This window comes from Lepisma saccharinum, chromosome 17 (genome assembly GCF_977018435.1).
Source record: "Lepisma saccharinum chromosome 17, izLepSacc3.1, whole genome shotgun sequence".
Lineage (NCBI taxonomy): Eukaryota > Metazoa > Arthropoda > Insecta > Zygentoma > Lepismatidae > Lepisma > Lepisma saccharinum.
This window is the reverse complement of record NC_139245.1, coordinates 22,183,110-22,197,956: the sequence shown is the minus strand read 5'-3', so window position 1 is coordinate 22,197,956 and position 14,847 is coordinate 22,183,110. Positions and strand designations below refer to the sequence as shown.

The 14,847-nt window shown below is 35.2% G+C and overlaps 1 protein-coding gene across 3 annotated transcripts in view; it reads right to left on the bottom strand.

The window, feature by feature from the left end:
* The window catches only part of kat80 (katanin p80), a 92,000-nt gene that overhangs the window by 54,097 nt on the left and 23,056 nt on the right, over window positions 1-14,847 (bottom strand). For all 3 annotated transcript variants that reach the window (XM_083139096.1, XM_083139097.1, XM_083139098.1), the window contains exons 5-8: window positions 14,158-14,345; window positions 11,230-11,380; window positions 10,509-10,675; window positions 5,481-5,605 (exon numbers count right to left, since the gene is read on the bottom strand). In XM_083139096.1, the coding sequence (XP_082995222.1) occupies window positions 5,481-5,605; window positions 10,509-10,675; window positions 11,230-11,380; window positions 14,158-14,345 (631 nt within the window). The remainder of the gene's footprint in view (window positions 1-5,480; window positions 5,606-10,508; window positions 10,676-11,229; window positions 11,381-14,157; window positions 14,346-14,847) is intronic.

Here is a 14,847-nt window from a genome sequence, read left to right as displayed (position 1 = left end):
CGCTTTCCACAACTGCAAATGCAAGCATCTACACAAGATCACTTTGAAAATCTCTGAAACAACAGAAAGTGATACCAACCAATTTCCTTAATTTTATCCGTCACAAAGGAAAGATATATCAGTTTGGAGATAAAAATTACGCGGAGGAATCACAATCATTTCAGCAGAACGAATATGTACATTAATATTTAAGTAATAAAGTGTCATTCAATGGCGTGCCCGGGGCGAAGGGGGGGGGGGGGGTGGATGGTAGACATAACCCCCTTTTGGCCCAGTATATCTAAGAAAAAACGTCAAAGGAAGGAAAAGATGACAAAATGGGGACCGTAAAAAGACCCTGGGAACACCACTTGCGTCATAATAATAGAACTTAAAACATATTCGGGCCTCCCCGATGGCGCAGTGGTAGTGTCGTCGCCTTGTAATCAAGGGGTTCCGGGTTCGATACCCGGTGGAGGCACAAGTGTTTCAGATCCCATTTTAAACTGTAGGTCCAGTCCCGATTAGCCTTACTGTGCATAAAGTGGACTTAAAACAACAAATCAATCAATCAATCATTAAAACATATTCTTGTGCTCATAATATGCAGAATGTATACGATTTACTTCTATGCCATGTACAAATATCAGTAGATAGTTCTTTCTCAGATAGCTTTATTTTCACCCCAAGTTTTATTCAAAAGCAGTCAATTTATTGAGCTCACTTGAATTACTGCGTAAATAATTTGGCAGTTGCAAACACTGGTAGCGGTCAACACTTCTGGCGTAATTTGAGCTGGACCGACCAGGAAGCAGGGTGCAGGACCAAGGTCCGTCCAATCTTCCCTCCCTCCCTGAGAAAACTCTTCACGGGGGTGCAGAAATTCCACTGCCCCAACTCCCAATGTCAACTTTTTTACGCGTTTTACATTTCGCGAAATCTAAAATAATTTGTAATATAATATGATATATATGGAATTTAAAACAGTGATAATAACTTCTTTTAGTTATTTTATGACTAACAATTATTATTATATTTGCGATCTTGTTTACGTGTTCATGAAGACAAATATTCGTTACTAGTCTTTGCTGGCAACGTACCCATAGATGAATCCTTCTGCTTTCGGTTGAACTCGGCTATTTTCGGGAATCACGCAAGCTCGGAAAGCACAGCTTTTTGTAGAAGCTTTGTGGACGGGTTCCACCAGAATTCACGCTTCGCCATGTGACTCCTTCGGAGGCCTTATTTTCCCGCAGAACGGCTGCAAGCATTGAGGCTGGTGCTTGCTACAGAGCTGCTGGGGGAGTTTGCGGCCGCATTTTTTCGCGAAATCGAGTGCGATGGAAACTAAATACGGTTAGAACATTAAGTACATTAAATGATATTCGAATTATGCAAGCAGTGCTTGCATTGCTTGTACTATATCTTCGCCTCTGACTTCAAATAACATAATCAACAGTAAACGACTCAACGTTATTCATTAGGGGTGTGCTGGATTCTTTACTTTAAAAAGTCGTTAATTCTCGACGTTTTCTGCCTTGTAAGTTTCTGGAACTTATCGAAAGTTGTAAGTTTTTATTCTAGAAATGCAAAAACAATCACTTAAAGTGAAAATGACTTGTAAAATTCGAGATTTCCAGTGCTTCGGGAAATTTCGAACATTTCCCGTCCAGAAAATTTTCCGACTTGGTCGGGAAATTGCAAATTTTTCAGTCCCGAATGTCGGGATTTAAAAAAATTACCGTCCCGATCCCGTCCCGACCCAAAAAATTCTGTCCAGCACACCCCTATTATTCATTAAGGCAAGAATTTACAATACCGGACCCTTCTGTAATTTCTATGCTACGTCTTATACTCACGAAATAATTATTCGTGATTATTTATCTCAAGTTAACATGTTGGGGTGAGGGGGAAAAAATGTTCATTAACGTGTAGAAGTTGTAAAATAAGCTTTTCAATTCTCGCAATGATTCTCCGTATACAAGTATGGTAGCCATATTTGTTGATATGAACAAATTAAAATTAGTTACGCTGTCTACAGCGTTGCCACACTGTTGATTTCATACTTGGAGAGCATGGATCGCGTAAGAATGGCGGAAGAGAACAGTAAAAAAGTTGTTAATGTTGTACAGATTGTTAGGTGGAGTGTGCAGGAGGATGGCTGTGGGCTAATTAATAAACTTATGGATATTGCCCAAAGAACGTGCTTACATGTGACAGCGACAATCACGATGTAGAAGAACTGATTTGATTACAGGTAAATTTGGCAACAGTACATCAATCATAAAATTGCAGGATACGAAAATGGCGTCTTCGATGATGAACGTTTGCCGTTAAAGTGCTACGAAAATAATATTTTTTATCGGTTCGTAATCACAATTACCGCAAAACCATTCAGGAATAGCCCCACTGACCATTCTCGGTAAGTTTAGGTTAAGTTAGGTTAGGCAAACATAGTTAAAATTTGGGCTCGAAAAAAACATGCACGGGTAGCCCAACAAACCATTGACGGATAGCCCCACGAACCATTCAGGTACGGTTAGGTTAGGTTAGGATAGGCAAACATAGTTAAAATTTGGGGTCGTAGTAATATCAGGAATGTATATTTCGTTTTTTAAGTATTGGAAACACAAAATCTTCCGGTAAATAATAAGCAATCGTGCCGATCGCGGACCACTCAATGTCACTTATTTTGTAATTTCTACACGTGACCCCCCAAATTTTAACTTCAAATTCGTGATTAGGAGGCCTCAATTAGTGAGTATGCGAAATATTACAAAAAATCGGGAAGAGGTCCTGTATTGTAAATTCGCTCCTTCATTAATTGTGGAAGCACCGAGCAGAAAGATTTGGTAAGTAAATGTGTATATTTTATCTTCTGTTTGCATGCTCATGAGGTGTTTTTTTTTTTTAGTCACTTTACTTGGCGTAGGGACATTTGGTCAGTTGTAGGGACATTTTGACTACGTCTGTAGGGACATTGCCGAAAAATGGTTAGCAACACTGTCGGCTACCAGACGTCAGTGTACATTCATGTTCACTTCTGTTCATTTATCAGTACGCGTGTTGCTTATACTGTGTTATTGTAATGTGCTTACTCGTGGCCAGTGCTTTATTGTGTGTTAATTGTTATTCATTCATTACTTATGTCGTTAAACAAATATAGTCTTGAACATAGAGTTTTTATGTACGATAATTACGTGAAAACGAATTCTTGCAGAAAAGTGGTCAGGGAATTACGATAGACAGGATCTCTTGAACCTAAGAAACGTGTTGTATTGCTGTTGAAGGAAGTCATTTTCAACATCTCTTATAACACAGGAGGTTAGTGATCATCATTATTATTACTTTTAAATATCATTTTACGCTTTCGGTTTGCTTTATGCGCCGGGATGCTGTCTTCCCTTTCTGACAACTGACGATAAAGTAGCGATGTCTAATCTAAGATTTTCTGTCAGAAATAAGGTGCCAGAAATATTTGTATTTGGGAGGACACCTTTTCCAGCATCCTTGCGACAAGGTACGTGCTTATTTCAATTGTAATTGTAACTGTAATTGTGAAAAGTGGAAACATTACAAAACAAGCGGTTTCTGTTACGGACTTCCTGAACGCAATTTGCCGGGACCTGTTGCATGAAGAGCCCGACGAACGGCCGTCACGCTGGCGGTGAACGACTGAAATAACCTCCCTGTAGGAGTTATCATTATGGTATAAGTATATGACTATAATGTATTTTAAAGTACTGATTTCATAACATGGCAGTTCATCAAGTGTGTGGTTCCTAACACACATACTGAACACCTGAAATTTTGCTTTTAAACTACAATCCATCCATATTTTATTTAGAAGACCCATGGATAAAAACTATATTTTCTTCCGCAAAAACTCATTTTTCGAACACTTCCAACTCTAGCTCTGACTAACAAAGCCATACAAGGCAGTGAAAGACAACAATTGCTTTAATACCATGGAACCAAGCTAATACATATCATTACTATCTTCTGACAAGCACTTCCCAACTGCCTCAATTAGTCTCATGAAAATAACTCAAGATCTTATTTCTTGGTGGACAAAGCACCACCAGTACATGTAATTAATTTACATGTACGGAAGAGTGAGCTGAATTACTTTATAACTTTTTCAGCTAAGCTAAAAGCCAAAAATTGGTAGCACAACTACAATGATACCGAACACCACCATATTTGATATTAACAACTAGCACATAAGCAAGTTCATAAATAGTAAAGCACAGTGAAATAAAAAATATTGCAGTAAAGCTGCAGAAGTGCTGGTACTAAGGCAAGAAGAAAGATAGAAGTACCACAAAAGCCATTAAAACAACTGTCAACATTGCATTATTTTTATCACTAGGGCTCTAGGATTTTGATGCAAATCCATCTTTTTTTTGGTAAGGTAGAAACATTGCATAACTAAATAGAAACGTGATTTACACGTAAGTGAATTAATAGGGATGCCTTTGTTCGAGCATCTTTTGCATTTTTGGAGTAAAGGTCATTTTTTAAACTTTTAAAATCGTTTAAGTCATTTTTCAGCCTTTTAAAAGTCATCTTATGAATTTTTCTACATTTTGGTGAAAGAAGGGGCATTTTACATGCAAATGTAACCCTTTGAAGGAGAGAGGTTCCCGACTCTTGTCTCATTGCCTTCAGCGCAGTTCTGAATGACTGTGTTTGAAGAAACAAAGAAATTCTGTGCAGTATTACTGATACAAGCTGTTGTGTAACAATTCAGCTCAAATAATGTGATTTCTCCCTCTATAAGTAAATACATTGTAACCAGACGGATTATTGTTAAAAAAACAAGGGGGTACAAATTTTTGTGCTCTTTATCGGACATTTTGTCAGGGAAGCAATTTGCACTCGATGGAATTAAAAATGACTTAACAGCAAGTGATATTGTTCATTTCAAGTACGCTCCTCTTGTGTCGGTGGAACTCGAGAAAAGTTTTTCCATGTACAAGGCTGTCTTGTCCGAAAACCGGCAATCATTCACTTTTGAAAATTTCCATATGATTACTTAAAGTGTAAAATATGAAAAAAAGTAAACTTTCTTACTTGTACTACCATACGCAATGAACATGTGATAGATACGTTAATTTGTAATTTGAATTTCTCTTGGTAGTTTATAAATTTGTTTTACAAATCTTTCAGAATTTTTAGGTCATTTTTCAAAATTTATAGGGCATTTTCTTGCATAGGTCATAAATGTAATTTTTAAAGGTCAATTTTTGGCAATTTTAAGATCACCAAAATCCTAGCCCTATTCATCACCAAAGACAACAAGTAAATTCGACAAACACAATTTGGTGTATCCAAAAGCTATCTATCCGAAACATTCATGATTATTTCCACTCAATGTTAACTTACTTCTCGTACAATACAAACACAGAAATGACAGGGCCGGATCTCAACCTGTAATATACTATACAGAATTTATTCAAAACAATGCACAAATATTACAATGACAAAGTAGTACTTACGTGCTCTGTTTGGCTGGAATATTGCTCGATAATCGCTAACATTCTTAATATCTGCCACAGATTGAGATTCATCCTCCGGATCTGTACCTGACCTATCAGACTCTTCTATTGTTTTCACATCCAACCTTCAAAAGACAACAGATCAAGTGATTTAGAATGCAATGCAAATAATTCAAGTAACAGGTTCATTTTACAGCATGCTAAATTCCACAGAAAACCTGAAATTTACACTCCATATTTTTTCCTAACTCTTCGAAATTGTACTATATTTTACAGTATATATTTATATTTAACTCACGAGAAGAATGAAAGTGAAAGCCAAGGTTTACTCAACAGTTCATTGTCTTTCAATTAAGGGGCTCCACGTTCGATACCAGTAGAGGCTTTAACAATTATATATTTTTAATTTGGTTTCTATTTTCAGTTCTTCATAACATGCATATGTTCAAGTGAAAGGGTTTGAGAGATAAACAATGGAAATTTTTCCATAAAATTATAAGAATCTGAGGTATATTAAGGTGAAGCTGCTGCTCAAGATTTCTATGCAGAGGGTAAGAACAGAATTTGCCACCCTCTGCATTGATTCTCCCACCCCCACTCCCCTTGATGTATGCAAATGTTATAATTCTCCAAGTTTACTTTCCTTATTACTATTCACATAAACCACAATTTCTGAACTCCAAAGAGAGACCATAAGAAAAATGGTACGAGGTATATTCAAAAAGTATTTGACCTTTCACTAATATAATGATTCCTGTAGAAATGTAGCCGACCTCCATGGTGGAGTGGTTAGCACAGCTTGCTACGTCAGGGGTCCTGGGTTCGAATCCCAGCCTGGGCATGGGTGTTCTTTGTGAGTGTCCCCTCATCAATTTCATCACTATCATCGTGATTATCCAAAAGTGGCAGTAAAGCAATGCAATTAAAAATAAAATAAAACAAAATAATGTAGAAATGCTTCCAAAGTTTTATCAGGTGCCACATGGTTTACTCTTTTTCAACCTTTTCCTTTCTTCATTCGGTGTTTCCTTGGCTTACCTCCAGGGACAACTGCCCCCTTCACCTTCTTCTAGCTACAGCTCCTCAACGAAAGACATTAATTCCTTTGCTGTGGGATTTTTGCAAGCTGATTTAGCTTTTGCTGCATAGATTTTGGGGGAAATTTTCAGAATTGCATAATTTTGTAAAATGAAAAATATACATATATATTCTAAAATATTGATATGAATTCCAATTCTACCACTATTCCTCGAACAAATGACCATAGCTGGTAGTTCCCCTTGGTGTTACATTTTCACCGTTATTGAAGTGGATACAGTGGCATGCCCCAAGGGATGGGGGGTTGTTTTAAGGAAGATTTCAACGAAATGGATGGTAAGATTATTCGCTGTACTTTACCTTGAAAAAAAAAAAGGAAATGAAAAAGGGCTATAGTTTATTTTTGCACTCCCACTAAAAATATTATTTGAAAGCACAATATATTATCACCTACCCTCCCCTTGAAGGAGGAAGACTCGAGACTGAATTAAATATTTAATCTCTAATCTTTTTCGATAACACACGTAATGACAAATATATTGTAGTTCTTTTCAGGAATTACAGATATGTTAAATAAAAATTTTAATATTTACTCCTGTTACATTTGCCAACGTTTTAGCACTCCGTCATCAAAAGATTGGAGCTTGTTGCTTGTGAATAAACTCCCTGTTTCAGTGAAATGGCTAAGTGAATATCTATTACAAACTCATATTTAAGGTGTGTGTGACTTACAATGATATAATTAAAGTATTAAAAAAATACTATAAAATGAACTACTTATGATTTGTGAGTATACGTTTTTACAAAACTGGGGTATACCAAGGTAAAGCCTTGGCAGATCTGTATATTCATAACGAATCAGAACACGCAAGAAGAACCAAAAATAATGTGTTTCTCAACTTTTTTATAAGAGCAATAAGGCTATGTAATCACAGGGATGAACTGAGGAAAGAAGAAAAATGGATAATGGGTGTGGGAAAAAAGAATGGGTATAAAGAAATGGAATTGAGGAGGTTGCGAAGGGAAGCTCGCAAAATTTGCGAAAGGGAAGGAAAGGAAAGGAAAATAAAGTTAGGGTAGTAGTGGAAAGTGTTAAAGATGAGGATGGGGAAAGGATGAAATATAAATACACAGGGAAGGGATGAGGGCACCGTGAACAATTGGAAAGCATTTTACAGAGTACAAAAAAATAGAAGGACTGGAGAAAAAGAGGGGGGAGAATGAAAAAGGGGTATATAAAATCAAGTGCGAATGTAACAAGGAATATATAGGACAAATTGGAAGAAGTATGAGGATTAGATGGGGAGAGCACGATAAGGATATTAGAGAGGGGGCTCCAAGAACGGGGTTGTCTGAACATGTAATTGAGGAAGGGCATAAAATTAGGAAAAGAGAGATGGTCAGAACTGAAAATAAACCAATGAGTAGAAACGTGTATGAAGCAGCTTTTATTTGCAAAGACAGGAATAATAAATTGAATAGGGATGATGGAAATGTTGACGAATTATGGATCAAGATGTTCAAGAGATGGGATGTGAGTAAAGGAAAGAGTATCGGTTTTCAGGTCACTCCGGCCGTAATCAACGTGATCCACGATTTCGAGTTTAAAATGACGCAGTAGTGGGGGATAGGAGCAGGAGGGAAGTAGGCGGGGGCAGGAGTCTGGCAACTTTCACATTCAGCGAGAAGCCAAACCAGTCGCCATATGGTCATGCATGGCACGATGTGGGGTTTTAACATGTTAATGTGATGAAGTTTTTTATGGTTCATATTTAGATTCGAAGTTCTTACAAGGGAAAGAAGGGAATATGAAGTTTTATGTGTACAGGGGTCAGTTGTTACAAAATACCTTTTTATCCATTAACTTTTACCATTACCTTACTACTTATCTTTCATTCTAATTGACGTAGCCATGAAGTGATTCCACTCGCCAAGATTGTGAACCTGATGAAGGGACCAGTTGAGTCTTGAAACGTTGTTTTTTGTAAAAACCCACAAATCGTAAGTAGTTCATTTTATAGTATTTTTTAAGTACTTTTATTATCTATTACCAAGATGATATATATTAATCAATGGTCAATTAGAAATGAATATCAATATACTTAAAATTTATTCATTTCTATCGTCATATTATAAAATATACTTTAAGGATAACAAAATCAATATTTTCATATATGTAATCCCAAATGTGAATTTACAAAATCAATGTTATATTTTATATATACTAACCTAAGTATTAACAAGCATGTAATACATCAATAATTAACATCAGGTGTGGCCAGTTCGATACCCGGTGGAGGCACAAAGTGGTTCGGATCCCACTTTAAACTGTAGGTCCAGTCCCAATTAACCTTTCTGTGCATAAAGTGGACTTAAAACAACAAATCAATCAACATCATGTGCGCTACATTTAAAGTAATGTGCACTAAAGGTCACTATCTTTACATGTACCTTCCTTTCAGCTCAATTATTATTCTTAGATCTACAAGAAAATCATTGCACATCACTTCCTAAGTTAGTGCCTTCTTGTCCTGACAAACGTAATTTCCATAGGAAGAATTGAAGTATCTAGGAGAATTGGTAGCTACGTTTTTTCATCAACGTCTACTTTTATGGCCCAAATAACACATCAAAAATGGTTTAAGTTATTTCTGTACTCTTTCGTACTTACAGATTGTGAAAAAACATTACTTAGCTGTGTCCATACCTATAAAAAATGGCTCCCAAAATCATGTATTGTTCACGAAGACATATAAATGAATATTTCCACATTCCCAACTTACTTTTTGTGGGTTTTGCCAATGAAACTCAACTTAGAAATCATCATCCATGCATGACTTCATAATTGGCAAAATGTACTTGTTTAAAACAAGTAGAAAGTAAAAGACTAATTGTAGTCTTTTGCAAAACTAACGACTTATCCAAGACAAGTCCATTTTTTCCACAGACTATAAACTTACAAACATTTTATAATTCGAAATACAATTTTATACAATCTTATTCCATGAATAAGTGATATAATGTTTGCACAATAAATCAGTTTTCTTATTACTTTATTACCAGTTTTTACTTATTTTACATTATTAAATGTTTAATAAAAGATTTTTATCCTCAGTGGAAAAAAGGTTTTTCACGTAAGACCTAGATTTTTCCTTCAATGAAAGTTGGCAATAATTGTAAACTTTTACATAATCGGGATTATCACATTCTTAGACCAAATCGTAGAATTTATTCAAACAACAAGTTTATAACATCATAATTTTGCTTCAATATGATCGCAAATTGTATAGAACATGTGCGCATACCAAAATTACCTTGAAAAATTAGTGAATCAAAACTTTTGGATGTTTTTATACTCATAGCTTTCCTACCGTAAGTGCATAGTCATCTACCATAATCAAAATTAATTCACAATAATTTACTTGATCTTCAAAAACGTACACTTATTTTTACTGGGTTAGAACGTGTCAAACGATCAAAATTTAGATTTCATGTTCACTTTATTACAGAGATTCTCAAAATATTAGTTTTTATGCTACATGCATTATTATTTTATAATGGTACATAAGCTAGGTACCGTTATAATATACCATTCATATATAAAAAGGGATACATTAAATTTCATATGAAGTAAAGTAAAAAATGCAAGAAATGTAATGTATCCCTTTTTACGTATGAATGGCACATGTTGTGCTTTCATTAAAATTAGTATTTTTAGTGGAGTGCAAAAATAAGCTATAGTCCTTTTTCAATTTCCTTTTTTTGGCAATAATTTTCCTTTTTCTTTGGTCCATTTTAGAGTAAACTTTTTTGCCTTTTAAAATCCAGTCTCGTCATGATACTGTCCTTGATGTTGATACTCATAGAGGTCTCCACACATTCAAAAGATAATATCAATCAAATTTAATATCGACATTAGATTATGATCCACTAAGTTGGATATTACTGGGACTTTAAGACATACACATACAAAAATTAATGTTGGATTACCCTGGTTTCGTTCCATTTGGTGGTTTTCCTTTCGTAAAACTCTTTCTCATACTATGACCAGATTCAAAATGACCCACGTCCTGCATTGGATAGCCAATGAACGGTTGTACTCTTTTCAGGTCCACAACAAACAACATGACATTAGTCATATGGAACGATGCACCAATCTGAAACAATTGCACATAATTAATATTCAGTGTAACAAAAATCAATACTAACAATTAATATTACTGTAGACATGGTGAAACATTATTCACGTTCATACCATTTCTAACTTGTAAATAAGATATTATTATACTTTATTGTGCTCTACAAGCATGTTTAAAGATGTCGTACGATACTGGGAATTCCACACACCTTGACAAATGACAACTTAAATTTCTCAGACCCTATAATTTCAGATGAGAATCTCGCTCCGGTGAATTCAAATAAAGAAAAACAAAAAACATACTGTTCAACATCTTTCAATGACTTTGCCAATGTTCTCAAGAGGTAGATGAAAAATTGAGATTATTTTAACGTGTTAAAAGAGGCAAGAGATACGAGGGAGGAGAGTGTTATCAGTTTTCCTGTTGAGGTCTTTGCCAGCAAACATTTCTGGCGGTGATTACGTCTATGTGGTGACATGTTAAGAACGTTATTTGTGCAACATGTATTATTCTATAAAGGGACAACCTGCAAAGATTATCACTCCCTTTCTCCAATTAAAATCAATACTTACCAGTTGGTTTTGAGCGGTGGCGATATTCTGAATCCTACCCCAATCAACAGGAATGGTATCATGCGTTCTAAATGGTTCCCAGCCATAAATCTTAAGTACATTCTGAGATCCACTGTAAAGGCACTCACCACCAGGGCTAAAATGTATACACCTGTAACCAAACACAGAGTATGATTAGCTTATTAATGTTCTTTATTTGATACATTAACAGATTTTACCTGGCCTATTACTTGGTTACTAAAGGTACATACAGCATGTCCGGTAGCATTACTACCAACACAATAACATCTGAAAATATCCCCCAAACCAATAATGCTAGAATAATGATTGTTTTTTATTACATAAGTCTTCCAAGATTTACTACTACCCATAAAAGAAAATAACTGTTACATATAGTGGGCATGTGGCATATGTGTAAACATGGACTAAAACGGTGGCTCTCACAGTACGACAGAAAGTTCAATGCTGTTTTCGGTTTGCTGAATTTTAATCTCCAATTAGTATATGTCGTCTGTCTTTCAAATTTGCAAGTGCATCCAACCTATAACACACAAAAACTATGTTTACTTGGCCTGTGACTGAGAATAACCAATGCATGTTAATCTGTTATGCCAAAAATGCTACAAAATACTTGGCAAGAGATAAGTGTATTGTCTTGAAATCTGTGGGGCCACCAAAGGTATGTATAGATGTGGAGATTATTGAAACTTGATAAGTTTCCTTAACAGGAAGTCAAAGTCTCGTTTGTCCGGCCCTATTAGTTTCAGAAATTCTTTAATTTCTTATTGGCAGTAATTCTCCCATACTTTTAATGTTCAGAAACAAAAGAAGGCATATATTTTGCTTCAGAATTAATTTATGATCTACAGTTTTGCATAACTCACATGATAATTCAGACTGGAAAGTGCTTCAACAGTAAATACATTGTATTATTTTAGTTTCAGTTCTCTTTGATTTGTACTTTATTTAGCATATTTCATGACAAAATGGAAGAACAATGGATATCACATCTTCCAAAAACTTCAAAAGTGTATAATATCATATCTTGTGTTTCCATGAGAAATGAAAAAAGCATAATTGACAAAAATAGGTCAAAATACAATAGAGATTGCTGAATGCGCTTAGTGCTCATGCACGGCAGTACTTAAATATGGGGTTGCCAAGAAAAGTTGTCAGGAATATATTGACTAAATAGCAGGAAATTATTCTGCCCGATTTCTTGAATGTTACTTACCGTAACATGACATCATATGTTTTTCACCAAAGCATGAAGTCTAGGGTAGTTAAAATGTTCTTTCTTTCAAAGAGGCACATATGTAATGGCTGGAAATGATGTTATGATAAAGTAAATTACATTCAAGAAGTTCCAGCAGGATAAATCATGGAATGTCTTATCGGCGCAGGCATGAATCTCGCAAAAAATGATATTTCGAATATCTCACATAAAAATATTTCATCGAGTGTGAATATGAATGAAGCAACACAGAGCATTTTATCGATTTTAACATGAAGTATACCAGCCAACATCCAAAATCCAAGTTCAAGGATTGCATGAAATGAACAGCATATAAAAAGCATGGAGTTCCACAACAACACACTGTCAACTTGATTACAAGTCGAATTTAGTCCCAGCTCGATCTCCCATGGAGGTACATAGCACAATGGTTTAGATCTCACTTTAAACTGGGGCCTGGTAGATTTGTTTTAGTTTACTTTGCTTTTCTGCCACTTTTGGCTAATCTCCAAGATTAGGATGAGATAGATAAAAGGACAATCACAAACATATATGGATGACACAGCATGAGCAGCACAGAGGATTATACTGCCTGTGAGTACAGACCCCAGAGACACACTAGTCTACAAAATGTAGTCCAGGATGTACTACGTGCAAGGGAAGTTGACATTTGAGGAGCCAGTCCAGATTCATCTGACTTAAAACAAACCTTTTTTTGACACAAACAAAAATAATTAAGCACACACACACACACAATCATGTTCATATTACTATAAAAGATATACATAGCTATATTCTGCATATTTCGTTTTTGACGAAAACACGAAATGTGAAATAACATATTGTAATGTTAATTTTTCATGTTTCTGAAAGGTGTGTGGTGCATTTTCCTACCCTGTTGCGATGCAAAATAGACTCAAACACAAAATTTAGAGTTTATTTACCGACGCGACACTTTCTGAAGTCACAATTATCCTGTGATATATGCAATTCACGGAAAATTGATTTATTCTGCTGTAAATATTTGAGAAGCAGAAATGGACCACTTTATCAGGAATAAACTTAATATTCTGGTAATGACAAAAATGTGTTATTAGAAGGGATACGTTTATTTTGTGTAGTACGTGGTTTTTAAATCAAATTTGGGATTATATTCACATTTTTTAAAACAAAAATGTCATTTTATATACCGCTTTTTCACTGTTATAACAGCAAAATTTTATTTTATTTACTGCTTTTGAACCCGAAATTTACTTGTTTTTGTTCCGAAATTTTGCTTTTTTATTTACCAAAAATATGTGCCTCTAGATATAACATAAAGAAGCAGCACAAACAAATGTTGAAACTTTAAAACCAGGCTCTCAACACCATCCCAAGGTCACCATCATCTTCCTCAAATGGGCCCCATGTTTAATAAAACACTCAAAATGCTGACCAAGGCAGAATTTATTGTAAAATAAAAGGTCTGCCAACCTTATAGCAAGATCTTTCTCAGACTCGGAACCAAATTAAAATGAAATCTCAAATGGTGACCCCGGGAAGAACCAAAAGACTGGTTTTAAAGTGTTATCCTTTTTCATGCCATTTCTTTCATGTTACCTGTTTCATGGTAAGTGAAGCAAAACTAAAAAGAAGAAACACAGAGACATGGTGGAAGAAGGACAACAAATACACAACTGATAAAATATACATACCTAATTGGTCCGCTATCTCCATCCGTTGTACAGACACGTTGGAAATTTTCCAAGTCCCAAAAATTGACTTTTCGGTCCATACTACAGGAAGCCAGGAGGAACTCGTGAGGGTGAAATTCTACATCCATAACTGGCCCTATATGGTCTCGGAACTCTGACAACATTCTTCCTGCCCTGATATCCCACAGCTTAAAAAATGAGACATGTTCAGATTGTGTGCATTCGCAATAAATAAGTTTAGCAATAACACAGTATGTGTGCAAAAAATTAATTTAAAAAAATTAACCATTTACCTTGGTACACACAAAACCAACACAAACACCAACAGAATAATAAATCTGTAAGTGTAAATTTAGTGGCAAACTCAGCCTACGCAAAGAATATGAACCATTTTTATGAACAAAAATTCAGTGGGTTGGGTAAATGTACATAAAATTACTAGTACTTTCTTTTAAACTTTAGACACTGTGGCAGCATCAAAAGTTTGAAAGTAATATTATATTGTTAATGTTCATCCTATTTTTGTATATTTTACAAGGTAAATGAAATGCATAAATAATAACAACAAACTTGTTTACTTTGATTTAAGGTAGTACTGCTATTTAAAATTCTTCTAACAGATCTCATTTCATTTCTACATTATGAAACCAGGTCCACTGTGTACACAAAAAATAAATAAAATAATATCAT